Raw genomic sequence first — 16,580 nt, forward strand, 5'->3', positions numbered from 1 at the left:
AGATCATCATCAGTACAGAGGTAAGAAGGAAGGGTTAAAACAGGATTGTATAGAAAAAAGGCAATTGTTTATATTATAACACAGCAAAAAGCAAAATAAATGCCATCCAGTCCAGGCTTACATCTAGTTTTAAAGCGTGTGTACTGAAACTCAGTCAGAATTTTAATATTTTTTTCATCTCTATGGGCAAAAAAATAAGTTTACAGATAAGCTTACATTTCATTTAAAATTGAACATTTGCCTGTAAATTGCAAAATGATTTGTAGGCCTTTGGGCATTATCAAGATCTCTCTTTATAGCCTCCTCCTCTCTGACTCTCTCTACCTCTCTCTGTATTATAAATGTATGAAGAATTTTCTTTCTTGCAATTTTCTCCTCTCTGGGGTCTCTCCTCTCTTCCATGCGGAACTCCACATCCTTGACAATCTCACATAAACATTTCAATATTGTTTCGTGTTTCTTGCGGGTCTTTAGTGTATCCTGTTCAGTGTAATTCTCTACCGCAAAAATGTTGTATGTTTCCATCCTTCTAAACTTCTCCTGAATCTCTGGGAGAAGTTCACTGGTCTCATGAGTGAGGACCACTGTGGGGGTGATGCCTGAGATAAAGAAGAGACAAGACACTTGTGATAATGTTGTAATGATGGACAATAGGCCTAGAAATACCATGATTGCCTCTAGAACAGTGGTCTCCAAACTGCGACTCAGGGGCTAGACTTTGCCCTTTGCTTGCCTTTACCTGGCCCTTGGGGCACTGTTCCACCAACTAACACCAATGATGGGGCACCATTCCCCCTACAGACACCATCAATGGGGCGCTATTCTTCTCTTGATACCAATAATGCACTATTCCTCCCATTAAAACCAATGATGGGTCACTGATTTTAGGGCATTTTCTATGTCCATTGGCCACACTCTGGTCCCCCTAAAGCCTGAAGGACAGTAAACAGGTCCTTTGCTTAGAAAGATTGGAGACCCCTGCTCTATATCATCAGCAATGTATTATAACAAAAACAACATGTGGCTTTGTATTCATTTGTTTCATTCAGATGACATAATGCGATAGTTTGAAGTTTGAAGCATCCAAAATAACGTAGTAACATAACGAATGCTCCAAATAGATTCAGATCTATTTTATTTTATTCTAGTGAACGTTTGTGATTCTTTTTGTATTGGGGTTGAACTTGAGAGACCATTCGTTTAATTTGTATGTGCACCACCAAACAAGCAACTTCAGTTGGGAATAAGGAAATGAATTCAACTTAATAAGATACTGTGTGAATATTTATGTTTCGGATGAGAGCGGAGTGGTTGTCTTTGACTCTTGGATAATCAGCTGATTCTTTTTGCATTAACATTTTTCATTATTATAAGAAAAATGCACTACATATTTAAATAAATAAATTAAGGTATAAAATTGAAACAAGATGATTCCTACTTATTTGGGTTGAATGGAGTTAGATCCAGCAGAACCTCCGAATCATAACATAACAAATCAATTCGAAATACATTTTTTTCCATTTACTTCCCAGATTTGTGACTCCAGTCAATATCGTTTGTGGGTTGGACTAGCAGGGATGACTCAGAGTACATAAGTAATCTCCCGAAAAAATGAATTAACACATTAACAGGGAGGATTACATGTACATTTAATGCATTGTATACATGTTACTTACCTGTAAAAAGTCTCCCTTGTGTAGGCATCCAAAAGCCCCAAGAATGCTGCTCAGTGCCGCCATCTTGGATATGATGTCAGCAGCCCCAGAAAACTAATGCTGGCCATACATTAGCCAAAACATCGGGCAAACTCATTTTAGAAAATCGAAAAATCGGCCATGAGAGCAGACTATCATGCCATCATGTAATGACCACATTTCGAATGATAAATCGTTCAATGGACATAAATGAATACGTTTTTCGTTCAGTTTTGTCACATATGTCTAGGGCAAACCGGTCGGCCGAGAAACATATTAACCTTTCATTTTATCGTTCGTTTATTGTTCAGCCGGCAGATTTTAAAACAGTATCTTCGATTTTTTGGCTCTGAAAAGTTAAAAATGATTTTCTATTTGGGCCCATTAACTGGACAAAAAACAAACGATCTGACCAAATGACAGATTTTCGAACGATCTTTCGACTAGTGTATGGCCAGCATAAGAGCTGTCACTGAAGAAGAGACACCCTATAGCAACCCTCAAAAATTCTACTCGCCTGCTCGCATTTGGCAAGTGGAAAAAGCTTGAGGGCGAGTGTGGGGGCTGCCTCAGGAGGAGGGGAAGGGGACGAGCACCGCCGGCAGACGGGGTTGAATGGGAGCCGTTCTCCCAGCGATCATCCAAGGTAAGAGAGGAGAGCCGGCCAGATCATCACACAGAGCAGGGATTGCCCACTGTCACAGCTTTGATTTGAATTGCTGGGCCCTTGCAGTCACACACAGTCCTGCCTCCTGGACCAGCTCCTTTGATAGACAGAATACTAGTTTAATGCCGGGACGTTTGATGTCTATCATAGAAGCCGATCCAGGAGAGGGGACTGTAAGACTGCTAGCGCCCAGCAATTCAAATCAAAGCTGTCACAGCAGGTGATCCCCGCTCTGTGTGATGATCCGGCCAGCTCTCTTCTTCCTCTCCTCTCTCTGTTCTCCTGCACTGGTCAGGCTGCGCTGATGGGCACTAGTGAGGCTGCATTGATGGGCAGACGTGAGTCTGCATTGATGGTCACTGGTGAGGCTGCTTTGATGGGTACTGGAGAGGCTGCATTGTTGGGCACTGATGAGGTTGCATTGATGGGCACAAGTGAGGCTGTATCAATGAGCATGAATGATGCTGCAATAATAGGCACAGGTGAGGCTGCATTGATGGGCGCAGGTGAGGCTGCATTAAAGGGCATTGATGAGGCTTCATTGATGGGCATTGATGGGCACAGGTGAGGCTGCATTGATGGGCACAGGTGAGGCTGCATTGATGGGCACTGGTGAGGCTGTGCTGATGGGCACTTGTGAGGCTGTGCTGATGGGCACTGGTGAGGCTGTGCTGATGGGCACAGGTGGGGCTGCGCTGATGGACACTGGTGAGGCTGCATTGGTGGGCACTGGTAAGGCTGCGTTTATGGGCACTGGTGAGACAACACTGATGGGCACTGATGAGGCTGCACTGATGGGCACTGATAAGCTGCACTGATTATGCTGCACTGATGGGCACTTACTGTATAAGCTGCTCTAATGGGCACTGATGAGGATGCACCGATGGGCACTGATAGTTGTTAATATTTACTTTTGTAACTTAATTCTGTATAAAACATTTAACAGTATAATTTCATGAGATAATTTATGAGGGCGTGTTTAGGGGCGGAATTAGGGGCAGGGTAGGAGTTGGGGCAACAGGTGGCGAGTAACCCTTAAGGCCTGACTAGTAGCTCATGACTTGAAATTTTGAGCACTGCCCTATAGTATTCCCCTTACCCACATTATTAAAAAAAAAAAAAAAGAGATTGTTTATAGAATGGAAAAGTGCTGCACAAACTTGATTTCTTTCTGTGATTTTACTTGCAATTTTTTTTAATTTTGAAAGAGCCTTTTTCAAGAAAGAGACTAAAAGACAGAAGGACCCCCCATAAAGAGGACCCAAATCATGGAAGCTGTACCCAGAAAAGGCAAGCAGTATGGAGTGTAGACCCATGGTTTTCACTGCTCAGCCAAGTAGTTTATGAACTGAGGAAACTGCTTTTGGTGTAGTAAAATGTATTTACCAAGTCCAGAATGAGACCAATTACCAATTGCTGTACCATGACCTGGATAAACAGGAACTTTAAAATAATCTCTTCACTCTTTCTATGGGACATTTATCAGTCTTGACTGAATGGGGCTTTCCAGTGGCATATCATGAAATGAGTGGGCCTGTTTGCAAGATAAAAAGTGGGCCACAGCCACTGATAAAAAAAAAAAAAAAGTGACGCGCCCAGTGCCCCGGTGGATTGTGGGTGTGGCTTAAATTGTGCTAAATATTGGGCGTGGCTTAAAGAGTGTGTGGTTTAAGAGTCTGAGATGACTTACATAATGCAGTAATGTTAAATAGGGAATGTACAGTGCTGAGTGTATGGCGGAGGGTAGTATGTGCAGGAGAAGAGTGAGGAGTGTATGGCGGAGGGTAGTATGAGAGGAGTGAGGAGTGTATGGTGGTGGATTGTATGTACAGTGGGAGGGGTGCGGAGTGTATGGTGGGGGATTGTATGCACAGTGGGAGGGGTGCGGAGTGTATGGCGGTGGGTAGTATGTACAGGAGAGGAGTATCGAGCGTATGGCGATAGGTGGTATGTGCAGGGAGAGGGGAGTGAAGTGTATGGCCGTGTGTAGTATGTGTATGGTGGTGAATTGTATGTGCAGTGGGAGGGGTGCAGAGTGTATGAAGGAGGGTAGTATGTGCAGGAGAGGAGTATGGAGTGTATGGCAATGGGTAGTATGTGCAGGAGAGGAGTATGGAGTGTATGGAGCAGGGTAGTATGTGCAGGAAAGAAGTGTGCGGAGTGTACAGTACAGTGATGGGTAGTATGTGCAAGATGGTTTCAGTAGGGCAGTGGAAGATGTCAGTAGTTCTTTATTTTTATTTATTTTTTATTCTTTTATTACAATTACATTTTTAACTTTAAATAGTTTTTATTGAATTTTCAGAAAACAAGAAATACAAAAACAAAAAGGCAGCAAAAATATTGCAAATGTACAGTCTGATATAACAGGAACAGTAAATCACCAAACCATATAAACTGTTGTGGGAAACACAGGTGAAAAACAACAAAATCCGACCTTGAGAATCCCAACAAACGATGAAGTAGGAGCAAAAGGGAGGACTGATTCTAGAAGCAATAACACGCTGCAAACCAGGCACATTCAGTCCAAGTGGAGGGGAAGGGGGTGATGACCCTACTGGACAAGGCCCCCCCCAGCCAGCCTCCCGAACCAGAGGACGTGCCCCTAAAAGATGGCGACACATCCGCCCCCTGAGCGGGAGGACAGAGGCGGAGATCCTGCCCAGAGTACCGGGTGGATACCATAACACATCAGAAAGAAGGAGAGAAGGAAGGGCCAGAAGAAAGGAAGGATCAAAAGGGAAAGGAGAGGATCCTAGGTCAAACCTGAAGGAGTTAACATCACAGATCAACATGAATATATGTAGCCCACGGCTCCCAAGTCGCCTCAAACTGGGCCACCCGGTCAGAGAGAACACCTGAGAGCTTCTCCTGGGTCATGAACCAGGAGATCTTCATTTTTGCTACCCTAACCGAAACTCGTGGTTTCTTCCATGCCCTGGCTATGGTAAGTTTGGCCCCCAACAGGATAAAGTGTAGCAGTTTCTGGGAAAATTTAGGCAGGCCCGAGATTCTACCGTTAAGTAGGGCTATTAGGGGAGACTGGGCTATTGGACGATTCAACACCTTCCGGGCCATACAAAAGATGGATGACCAAAAGGCCCGGAGCCTCGGACAGGACCACCAGGTATGAAGGAAATCCCCTGACATATCACATCCTCGAAAACATAGAGCAGAGGAATTAGGGTACATGCAAGCTAAACGTGAAGGAACCAAATACCAGCGAGTAAGCAATTTCACATTGGCCTCAATCAAGGAAACATTAACAATACCTTTAAAGGCGCGTCTGAATCGTGTACTCCAGTCATCCAGCTCCCACTCCACTCCAAGGTCCCTTTCCCAATCCAACATGTATTTCGGGTTTTCAGTAGTGTCAGAGAGTGCACTGTAAATCATTGATATACCCCCTTTAGGGTCTCCGTCCCCCGAGCACCACCGCTCGTAGGGAGTAACCTGTGGAGGGTCAGGCTTAGTACGCCAAATTGAATGTAAAAAATGGGAAATCTGTGTGTGGCGGAACCTTTCAGTCAGAGGCATTTTGAGTGAACTGACACAATGTGGGAAAGATAGCGGGCCCATAGAATTAAAGAAATGACCTATCCGAAAGAGTCCCTTATTGAGCCACCAGCCAAAAGTTCTGATATTTAGACCAGGGGGAAAATCGGGATTATGAAAAATATGCGTAAGTGGTTTCATGGGAGAAATCAGGTTGGGGTGCTTAGACAGGGCATCATGAATGGAGAAGGAGTGCGACAGTGTAGGGGACAGAATTGGGGGCCTAGATTTAGGGGGTCTCCAGGCTAGAAAGTCCAACGTGTAAGTCGGGGTTGCTTGTCTTTCAATATGTACCCAGTCCGGTTTGGCAGAGAGCCTATAAATAGCCGAGAATTGGGCAAGCTGGGCCGCTTGGTAGTACCAACGTAGATTAGGAAGGGCAAGCCCTCCTTTGTCCCTTGAACGATAAAGTACTGATTTGGCGAACCTATGACCTCTAGAGCCCCAAACAAATTTGATAACTGCCTTTTGAAGCTCCGCTAGGTGTCCGGAATTAACCGGGATTGGAAGTGCACGGAAAAGATACAAGACCCTGGGGAGCAAAGTCATTTTCACTGCATGAATCCTCCCCAACCAAGACAGTGAGTGCGTGGACCAGGTAGTGAGATCAGCATGAAGCTTTTTGAACAAAGGGGGATAATTGACCGAATATAGTGAGGTAATGGAGGGGGTCAGTTGAGTACCCAGGTACGGGATAGAGTCCATTTTCCAGGAGAAAAGAAAGGCGGCTTTCGCAGGCCAACTGCGATGGGTCTAACGAGACATTCATTGCCCAGGATTTTGACAGGTTGACTTGCAGACCCGACGCAGCACCGAATACTTTAAGTCGTTCAAGAATTACAGGAACGGAGACCACGGGATTAGTGACAAAGAGAAGCATGTCGTCCGCAAACAACGCGCATTTATGTTCCCTGTCCCCACAACGAACCCCCGAGACGTCGCTATCGTGCCGAAGGGCAATAGCCAATGATTCGATCGCAATCGCGAACAACAACGGTGAAAGGGGACAGCCCTGGTGGGTTCCTCTGGTTATAGGGAAAGGGTCAGAGTAGCATCCATGAAGACGCACTCTGGCCGATGGCGAGGAGTACAGGGACCGTAGGATGTTCGTGAAACGGGGTCCAAAACCCCATCTCCCGAGCACCCCAAAGATGTAAGGCCACGTTACCGTATCGAAGGCTTTCAAGGGAAAGGAGAAATCCCTTCTGCGGAGTCCCACCATCCCAAGCGGAGCCCAGTACCGTGATCAAGTCCACTGCTCGTCGAATTTGATCTGTACCCTGTCTACCTGGGATAAACCCAGCCTGATCCTTATGCACATATTGGGAAATAAAGGCATTCAGTCTGTTCGTGAGTAGCTTAGTGAGGATTTTGACATCATTATTGATGAGGGAAATAGGTCTATAGTTAGAAACATCACTAGGATCCTTAGAGGGTTTGGGGATAACCGAAATAAGAGCAGCATTGAGATCTGGGGACAGCTGGGCACCGGTGGACAATGAGTTGAAAAATTTCGTTAGGTGTGGGGCCAGAGTGTCTACGAACGTTTTGTAATATATCGGCGAAAAAACGTCAGGGCCAGGGGCTGAAGAGGTTTTCAAATTCTTGATGACATCTTGGACCTCGGCTTCAGAAATTGGGTCTTCTAGGCTCTTCCTATAAGAAGAGGAGAGCGTAGGGAGGGGGATCGAGTCCAGGAAACGTTCAGACGCCCCTGGGGCATGTGATCCGTTGTCGTACAGTTCGGAAAAGAATTTCTGGAAAGCCGCCATAATTGGGGCTGGATTTTGGGATAAAGCGCCAGTAGGCAGTCTGATCTTAGGGAAGGCCCGGACTCGGGCCCTAGGGGTCAGCCTAGAGGCCAAGCGGGAGCCTATCTTGTCACGTTCCGAGTAGAAGCGTGCACCAGTCCAACGAAGATGCTTTTCCGCAGCCGTGGTAAGCGCCATGTTCAGGGCCACCTTGGCTTCGTCAAGGAGACGCAAAGAGTCCGCCGTGGGATGCCGCTTGTGACTTTTACGTAAAGAGTGGAAGGAGTGTTCGAGGTTAATTAGATCAAGTCGCCGCTCACACTTGAGCTTGGAGGCCAGTTGAATGATATGCCCCCGGGTGACGGCTTTATGGTCCGCCCAAAGGGAAACCGGGGAGATATCATTCACGTCATTCAGTCGAAAATATTCCTTTATCCCATTCTCGATCATAGTGCAGTGGGCCGGGTTGGTTAGAATCGATTCATTAAGTCGACAGTACGACGGAGTCGCAGAGTGAGTCGGTATGGAAAAGGAGATGGAGACTATAGAGTGGTCAGATAGAGGTGTATCGCGAATGTCAGATTTAAAAACATTGGGGACTAAGGGAGCGGGGACGAAAACATGATCAATCCGAGCATAAGTGCGATGGGGGGCCGAGTAATGGGTGTAGTCCTTAGAGGTAGGATGTTGCTCCCTCCATATGTCGTCTAGACCCATGGAGGAGATCGTCTTGGCTACCCTGAGGCTCTGTCGAGGGGGTTGTTTGTATGGAGAAGACAACGGCCTGGATTTGTCCAGGCTGCGGTCAAATGCTAAATTAGAGTCACCCCCGAGGATCAAGGAACCAACCGCATGTTTAGAGATTAGGTCGGCCAGAGTAGAAAAAAATTTAGTCTGACCCTTGTTAGGAGTATAATACGACACAAATGTGAAAGTCTGCCCTGCTATGTCACCTACCAGGAGAAGAAAACGCCCAGCGGGGTCCCGGACTGTCTTGGTGGGGGAGAACTTCACCCTGCCCGAAAAGAAGATGGCCACCCCCCTAGTCTTAGAGTCAGAGTTCTCCAAATAGAACAGCGGGTACTTAGCATGGACAAAGGAGGGATTGTATGAGGGGGGAAAATGAATCTCTTGTAGAAATAAAATGTCGTAATGTGTGGTGTGGTAATATTGAAAAAACTTACGCCTCTTGAGGGGGGAGTTGAGACCCTGGACATTATGGGAGGCCAATCTCAGTGGTGGAGCTCGCAAGTCAGAGGAGGCCATAGCACCAATGAATGAGCAGCGCAGACTTGGAGCTTGCGGACGGAGTGGCCCGATGAGGGCCCGTGGAGTGGAGCCAGAGCTGGAAGACCACAGCAGCACGTAGACCCAGGACAAGAGTAGAGAAAGAGATAAAAGGGAGGGGGAAAAAGGGAGGGAAGAAAATGAGAGGGGGGAGGAAGCAGAGAAGCACATGGATAGAAATAGTCATTAGTGAAGACCATAAACAAAACCATACAAATGCATTAACAGTAGCAGCATTATACAACGGTGACAAAAAGTCACATCCAGGGTGGCGCCCGGTCAAACAACGCCCGGACGCGAACCCGGATAAGTCCACCGGGAACCTGGGAACAGGACCCGGGGTAGCCCCAGGGGGGCACAAGAAAGTCATCTCGTGCAACCGCCGGGGCAGGTGGAGTGGCATGACAGCCGCTACGGCAAAGGCTCAAAAATGGGGAAAGAGAGCCAAAAGGGACTCCCCCCCCCCCCCCCCCCCGGAGGAAGCATCGTGGGGAGAAAAGCTCCCCACAATGCTCCTTCTGCAAAGTAACAGCACCATATCTAAACGAAGCTCAAGTAAAGGCACCAGGAGAGTAACTATAAGACTCATAATACATTCTCATATACAGAAGATGGTAGAAAAAGAAAAATGTAGGGTACGATACCCATTAATGTCCCCGACAAGGACCAAAAACAGCAAAAATAAAAATGTCAGTCAGTCGTACCAGCCAGCCGAGAACCGGGTCGGCGTGGCAAAAAGAAAAAATGGTAGACCTTCCCAGTGTGGGAAGCAGATCAGTAAAAAGGTAAAAAGGATACCCAAATGAAGGAGCAATTTCTCTCCGTCGGCCATAGAAGAGAAGCCATGGGTTTTCTGACGGAAAGAGAAACTGAGGCGAAAGGGGAAAGACCACCAATACTTAACGTTCTTCTGGGTAAGGACCGTGAGCAAGGGTTTGAGGGAACGTCTCCTTTGGATGGTGAACGGTGAAATGTCCGCAAATATTTGGATAGGATGACCCATGGCGGTCAGTTGGGGAGAGGACCTGGACAGCTTCATAATTTCCTCTTTCACTGAATAGAAATGGGGCTTCACGATAATGTCCCTGGGGAGGCCATCCTTACGGGGGGGGGCTGCAGGGACCTGTGAGCATGGTCCAATTCAAGGCGGCTTGCAGAGATGCCAGGTATCAGATCAGTGATAAAGGATTGCACCGCAGCCGTGACATCCGATATGGATTCCGGGATCCCCCGGATCCTAAAATTGTAACGACGGGATCTATTCTCCAAATCGTCTAATCGGGTGAGCAGTACTGTCCCTGGGTGACAATTAAATTTTTAGTATTTTTTTTAATGCTATTTGGGGGCCAGTGGATGATGACAGTAGGGCAGTAGAGCAATGGACAGTGTCAGCCTTTTTTCTATTTATTTTTTTTTTTTACAATTTATTTTTTAAATTTTTTACAATTTTATTTTTGTATTTGTTTTTTTTTTTTCACAATGATTGGAGTGTGGGGGGGGGGGGTTTAGAGGGGGCATTGGACAGTGTCAGTAGGGTGTCATTAGTTTTTTGCTTTTATTATTTTATTTATTATTTTTTTTACAGTGCTTCTGGGGATGTGTGTGTGTGTGTGTGGGGGGGGGGGGGGTGAAGAGGATATGGGGCAGTGGATGGTGTCAGATGTTTATTTTATTTTTTTATGTATTCATCTTTTTACAATTTATTGGTTTTTAATGTTTTTCACAATACTTTTTGGGGTGTGAGGGGGTTGTGGCAGTGGACAGTGTTGGTAGGGCAAAGGGGAGTGGTGTCAGTAGTTTTTATTTTATTTTTACAATTTCATTTTTTATAACAAAATGTATAATTCAATTTTTTTATTTATATTGCAATTTTTAATCAGCCTCAGCCCTGTTGGTGGGCTTTGGTGAGATATCAGGGGTCTTAACAGACCCCTGACATCTCCCCTTTGAGACAGAGAAAAGGACTGAGGACACAGATTCCCCAGTCACTTTCTCTGCAGCTTCAGCACTGAAAATGAATGAACGGGTGACAGTCTGTCTTCCGTTCATTCATTAACTGAAGCAGAGTTTACTCTGCTCTTTTATCAGAGGACACAGGACATATTTGCCAGTATCTTACTCTGCTCTCCATCCTGACATCCCCCCCCCCAGCAGCTGGCCAGAGAGGAGAGGGGAGAAGCTGGCTTCGGGGGACAAGAGGGGGGGGCGGAGTAGGAGGACAGGGGCCAGAGGAGGAAACGGAGGGGATGAAGGAGCGCCTGGAGGAAGAAAAGGAGGGAGCGGAGGAGGAGGACAGGGGGCCAGAGGAGCACACAAGGGGCGGAGGAGTAAGACACAGGAAATAGCCTGGGATAGGTGCGGTGGGAGCACCGATCTCCCTGCATGGCTTTTCAGCTGACAGCTGTGGGAGGGAGAGGAGTAGAAACGGTTTCCGGGAGCCATGCCAGAAGATCGTGTTCACAGCTTGCACCCGCTGTGAACCAGGGAACCCTCCATGTGTGCAGGGTGGGTCACAGTGGACCCCCCTCCTCCTGTACACATGGATGATACGCCATTGGGGCTGTCCATGTGTAAGGGGGACTAGGATTGGGCAGGTGTTTGGCACATTTCTGGACCGGACAGTCGCCCATCTTTTGGAAGATCCCTCCACCATATTGTGTCATAAACCTAGCTTGAGACCCGCTCACGACATCCCTGCCTTTTTTTTTTATGCAGTAAGGTAAAAAAAATATCTGCATGCTGTTTCCTCCGGAGCCCCCCCCCCCCCCAAATGCTTACCTGAGCCTGATCTCAATCCAGTGGTGTGCTCGAGTGCCTTATCTCTCTTTACTTTTTTGCTCCTCATTGGCTCAGATACAGCAGCAGAAGCCATTGGCTCCCATTGCTCTCAATTAGCACCAGTGAGGAGGGAGCCAAGCCACACTCTGTGTGCCTTATGGACAGATATGGGCGGCTCAGGAGTGCATGGATGAGTGCCCCATAGTAAGCAGTATGCTATGGTGGGCACTTGGTGGGGGGGAGCCAGGAGTGCCAGTGGGGACCCGAGACAAGAAGGATCAGGGCTGCTCTGTGTAAAACAACTGCACAGAGCAGGTGTGTATGACATGTTTAGTATTTTAACAACAACAAAAAAGAAAAGCTTTACAATCACTTCAACATGTATTTTGAGCATTATTAAAACGTATTAAACCAGATTTTAAATTAATTCTATACCTGTTATATTTTTGGCCTTCAAAAAGATCTCCTTCAGCTCAGAGAAGTCTTTGGGAGACATCCGGGTTTCAGAGCTAAACAGAATGCATATTGTATGAATCAGAAATGTACATTGCAACGTAAAGCTACATTCTTATTATACAGGATTTACTGTATATAGCGCTAATAGTTTGTGTAGTGCTTTACAATATAAAAGAGGACAGTACAGTTACAATACAATTCAATACAATACAAGAGGATTAAGCTTTGTACACATGATGAGAATATCAGATGAATGATTGTCTGTTTTTTTTTTTTTTTTTTTTTTTTGCATACTGGTCTCTCATATTCAAAATGAAGAAGGTTTAAAAGGTTACTAAAGTTATGAAAATTCTCACATGACAGCATACAACTTTGGAAGCAATGTAATGTATTGTAATGTACTCTTTTGTTTCCAAACGTGCGTGATCTTGGTCTTCTGATTTTTTCAGAGGAATACTTTACCGATTAAACAAAAATGGTTTGTTTTGGTATCGTACCAGAAACATTTTCATGTTTGTCCCTTCGGATAATTTCGGATGAACTGTCATGATCAGCTTTTGAAAGCTATGTACAAACAATCAGATTACCATAAGATCGCTTTGAAAGCAGTACTTACAAGTTAAAATCAGTATTTTTTGCTAGAAAATTACTTAGAACCTCCAAACATTATATACTGTATATGGATTTTCCTACAGCTTACCTGTAAAATCCATTTCTTGGAGTACATCATGGGAAACAGAGCAGCCATATTCATTACTGAGTAAGAAAACCCCCCGGCTAAAAGGGATAATATAGCGCTTGCTGGTAAATGCAAATAAGAATAAAATACCAATCTAAAAGCATAAAAGCTAAAATATATGCCCTTAATCACATAGCACACTATTGCACTAATTAGTTTATTAATTTATTTTTGTATGATTATTGAAATATTAGCACTTTATATTCACTAATGAAGTAAGATTAGTGCTCACAACCTTTCCTCCAATGGTTAACATATCTCCATGGAATCCTGTATATAGTGGTGTTTCCCCGACTTAACTTGTCCATAGAAGGGATATCAGTATTGACTGCAGCATTACAATGTTTATAGGTACTTACTATATTGTAATCCCTTAAACTATTGGATTGTACCTTGCTGAATATACTTTCTATGTATGGATTGTATGCAATTATTGTTATGTATGTATTATTTAGAAGCCGGTATACAGAGAGCCGCTTCCTTCCACTTCCGCCACGGAGGTTCAGATGTGTCTTCACGGCCCCATGTTGCTGGGCGATGGGGGACGCTATAGTTGCGAGCTTCCGTGTAGTGATAGGAAGAGGGCGGTGTCTGACCGCATAAAAGTCCTCACACGAGCGTACGTCTCCACCTCTGAAGACGTCATACGCTCTGACGAAACGCACGTCAGGTGGAAAGCACGCCGTCAACCCGGAAGTCGAGCCTGGAACGCAAACCACTTTCCACGCTACAGGCAGATACCGGTGGACAGCTAGCAGCTTTTTATGCAATTTTTATCCATGTTTTGCTACTTACCTTAATAAATAATACTTTTTAACGGTACTGCACCATCCGGAGCCTCTTTTTTCTTCTCCCATATCCAAATTGGAGGACCTCGGGAACTCGATCCATATACTCTGGAGAATCCCGGTCTAGGGGGACCTGAGCCCAGCAGTCACCTTTTCCCTGACCTGGATGGTCATAAAGCACTACTGGTCTCTTTGTCATATGACATTTGAGACCCACCACATCTGGTGAGTTTACATCCTATTTCTCCTTTGAAAGTCACCTTTGTGATTGGATCTCCTGGATCATTGGAGGATTCAGCACCAAGCACTGGCACTTTTTCCTGGCACTTTCTTTGGACTTTTTTTTATCACACAGTCACTTTTGAACTACTTTGGACTTCATCTGGCACTATTAATACACTTTTTTTTTTTTTTTTCCTTCCAAAATATTTTTATTGAATATCAAAGAAATAACATACAGCTTTTACAATGCTGAATTCAAACATTTGGTAACATTCAGTAACTGAAACATGGAAAATATAGCACATGCGTTTTAACTGATACAGAAAATAACTGTCAATCGTGTTACAACAAGAGAGAGCGTTAATGTTATCAACTCAGTAGTGGTATTGTAATACCGTATGCGATTAATTCCTTTCTGCTTGTGTTGTCTTCGTTATTAATTGGATGGTATGATAATTGAGGCCACAAGATTTTGCGTATGGTAAAATAGGAGAGGAACAATCCGTATAATTAACGAAAAAAGAAAAACTGTATGTAGAGAAATACAAATCATTAAGGCGGAGTTGTGCTCCCTTGTCTCCACCCCTTGTGTGGGGAGGGTCAGCCCATTCAGCGATTGTGACAGAAGATAAGAGTGCAATCATGTCGTTATTGTGTGATATTGTAGATGATTAGGAAACGTTGCTTCGCTGTATGGTAGGAGTAAGTTGGAGGAAGACCTGCCTCTTCCACCTCATGGGTAGAAGGTTCAGGTTTCTGTGAGTGGATTATAGTGGGCAGAGTATGAGAGCGAGATAGAAAAGAAAATGTGAAAGTATGAAAGGAGGAGGAGGGGAGGGGATAGGACAAAGTGGAGGGGGGAGACCAGGTGATGGAGGGGGGGGTGGGCTACTGACCCAGTCTCTGTCCCCGCGAGGGCATAAAGAAATTTTTTTTTTTTGTTTTTTGTTTTTTTTTTATATAAGGTGGTTTTCTGGACATGTCGATCAACTTTTCATGAGCCTGCATGTTATCAGTGCAAGAGAAGGGGGCTATAATCTTCCCACTTTCATCCCTTGGTTAGGAGTGGGAGAGATTTTATTTGCTGCTCTGAGTAAAAATTGGGGTCAGTAGACCCTAAGCCTTCTCTTTCAGAAGTGAATGGTTGCATATTGTCATCACTGTAGGGTAACGGTTTATTTCGAGTTATAAATAGAATGTATGGAATGGTTAGTTATTAAGTCTCAGAAAGGTGTCTGAATTACAGAAAGCTGTCCATGGTTCCCATGTATGAGCGTATTTATCGGTGGTATCTTTTGAAATTGATATCAGTTCTTCCATTTTTGGAATTTTGTTGACTTTACGTAGCCAGTCTGATATTGTCGGAGGAGTTTGTGATTTCCATCGGACGGGGATGCAGGATTTAGCTGCATTAATCAAGTGGGGGACTAGGGACTTTCTATACCTATGGGGTGGCACGTCTGTGAGGTGAAGTAGGTATGCAACTGGAGAGTATTCTATATGTGTATTGGAAATTTTCTGGGTAATATCATGGACTTGTTGCCAGAATGGTTGGATTTTGGGGCAAGACCATAGTATATGAAGGAGGGTGCCTGGATTATTGTTGCATCTCCAACAGACTGGCGGGATGTCAGGATAGATTTTGTGTAGGAGGGTTGGTGTTTTATACCATCTGGTCAGCACTTTGTAACAATTTTCCTGTATGGAGACATTGAGTGAGCTTTTGTGGGCGATGGTACAGATGTTCTCCCATTGTGTATCTGAAACGGATAAATTAAGGTCTGATTCACATGTAGAAGTAATTTTGTTAGTCAGTACTGACAAGTTAGAGAAGATCATATTATATATGGTAGATATCAAGTGTCTCTGCGGAGACGTTTCTATGCATAGCTTCTCGAAGGGTGTGGGCAATCTCGCGAGGGCTCCTTTTTTGTTTAGTGAAAGCAAAAAGTGGCGTACTTGGAAATATTGCCACAAAGGGATAGGAGATCCATCAAGGTTTGATTTGATAGATAGTCTGTCAGGTAGGGTTTCATTTGCATAGAAGAGAAGGGCTTTCACCTGGGTATTGGGCCAGATATTTGTAAGAAAATCAGAGGACATACCTAGGGAGAATTCGGGATTGAGCACAATCGGAGTTAGGGGGCCTGGATTTAAGGATATGTCAGATTGTCGACACATGTCTCTAAAGCATAGTAGGGTAGTGCCAATTAATGGGTGATTTTTCAGGGTTTGTGGTATGTATGACCTGGTTATCCAAGGCGTGTTTTGGATGGGTGTAGCAGAGAATGAGTTTTCAATTGTTATCCAGTCCTTGGTGGATTTGTGTAATGACCAGTCCACAATTCTGGTTTTGGGTCTAGTTAGGAGGTCATAGGGTAGTCTAGGGCATTTCTTTTCCCAAAGAAATTGTATGCAAAGGGTTTTGAACGTTTGGAAGAATGTACGTGGAAGCTTGATGGGAACGTTTTGGAGCAAATATAAACGTGGGAGTACGTTCATTTTAATTATGGCCGCACGGCCGAATCATGAAAAATGTGGTTTGCACCATCTTTTAACATCATCTTTAATACGTTTAAGGGCAGGAAGTAAATTCATGTTGTAAAGGTCTGATAGTTTGACTGGTAAAAAGATGCCAAGGTA

At 44.8% G+C, this 16,580-nt stretch overlaps 1 protein-coding gene across 1 annotated transcript in view; it reads right to left on the reverse strand.

Moving 5' to 3' along the window:
- Positions 1 to 219: 219 nt before the first annotated feature.
- LOC309558458 (uncharacterized protein) overlaps positions 220 to 16,580 on the reverse strand; it is a gene marked incomplete at its 3' end in the record, with an annotated part of 148,825 nt that continues 132,464 nt past the window's right edge. Inside the window, exons 3-4 of the mRNA XM_082261530.1 lie at positions 12,168 to 12,241; positions 220 to 599 (exon numbers count right to left, since the gene is read on the reverse strand). Of these exons, the coding sequence (XP_082117656.1) occupies positions 220 to 599; positions 12,168 to 12,241 (454 nt within the window). The remainder of the gene's footprint in view (positions 600 to 12,167; positions 12,242 to 16,580) is intronic.

This window comes from Pelophylax lessonae (genome assembly GCF_965119305.1).
Source record: "Pelophylax lessonae genome assembly, chromosome: 6".
NCBI classification, from domain to species: domain Eukaryota; kingdom Metazoa; phylum Chordata; class Amphibia; order Anura; family Ranidae; genus Pelophylax; species Pelophylax lessonae.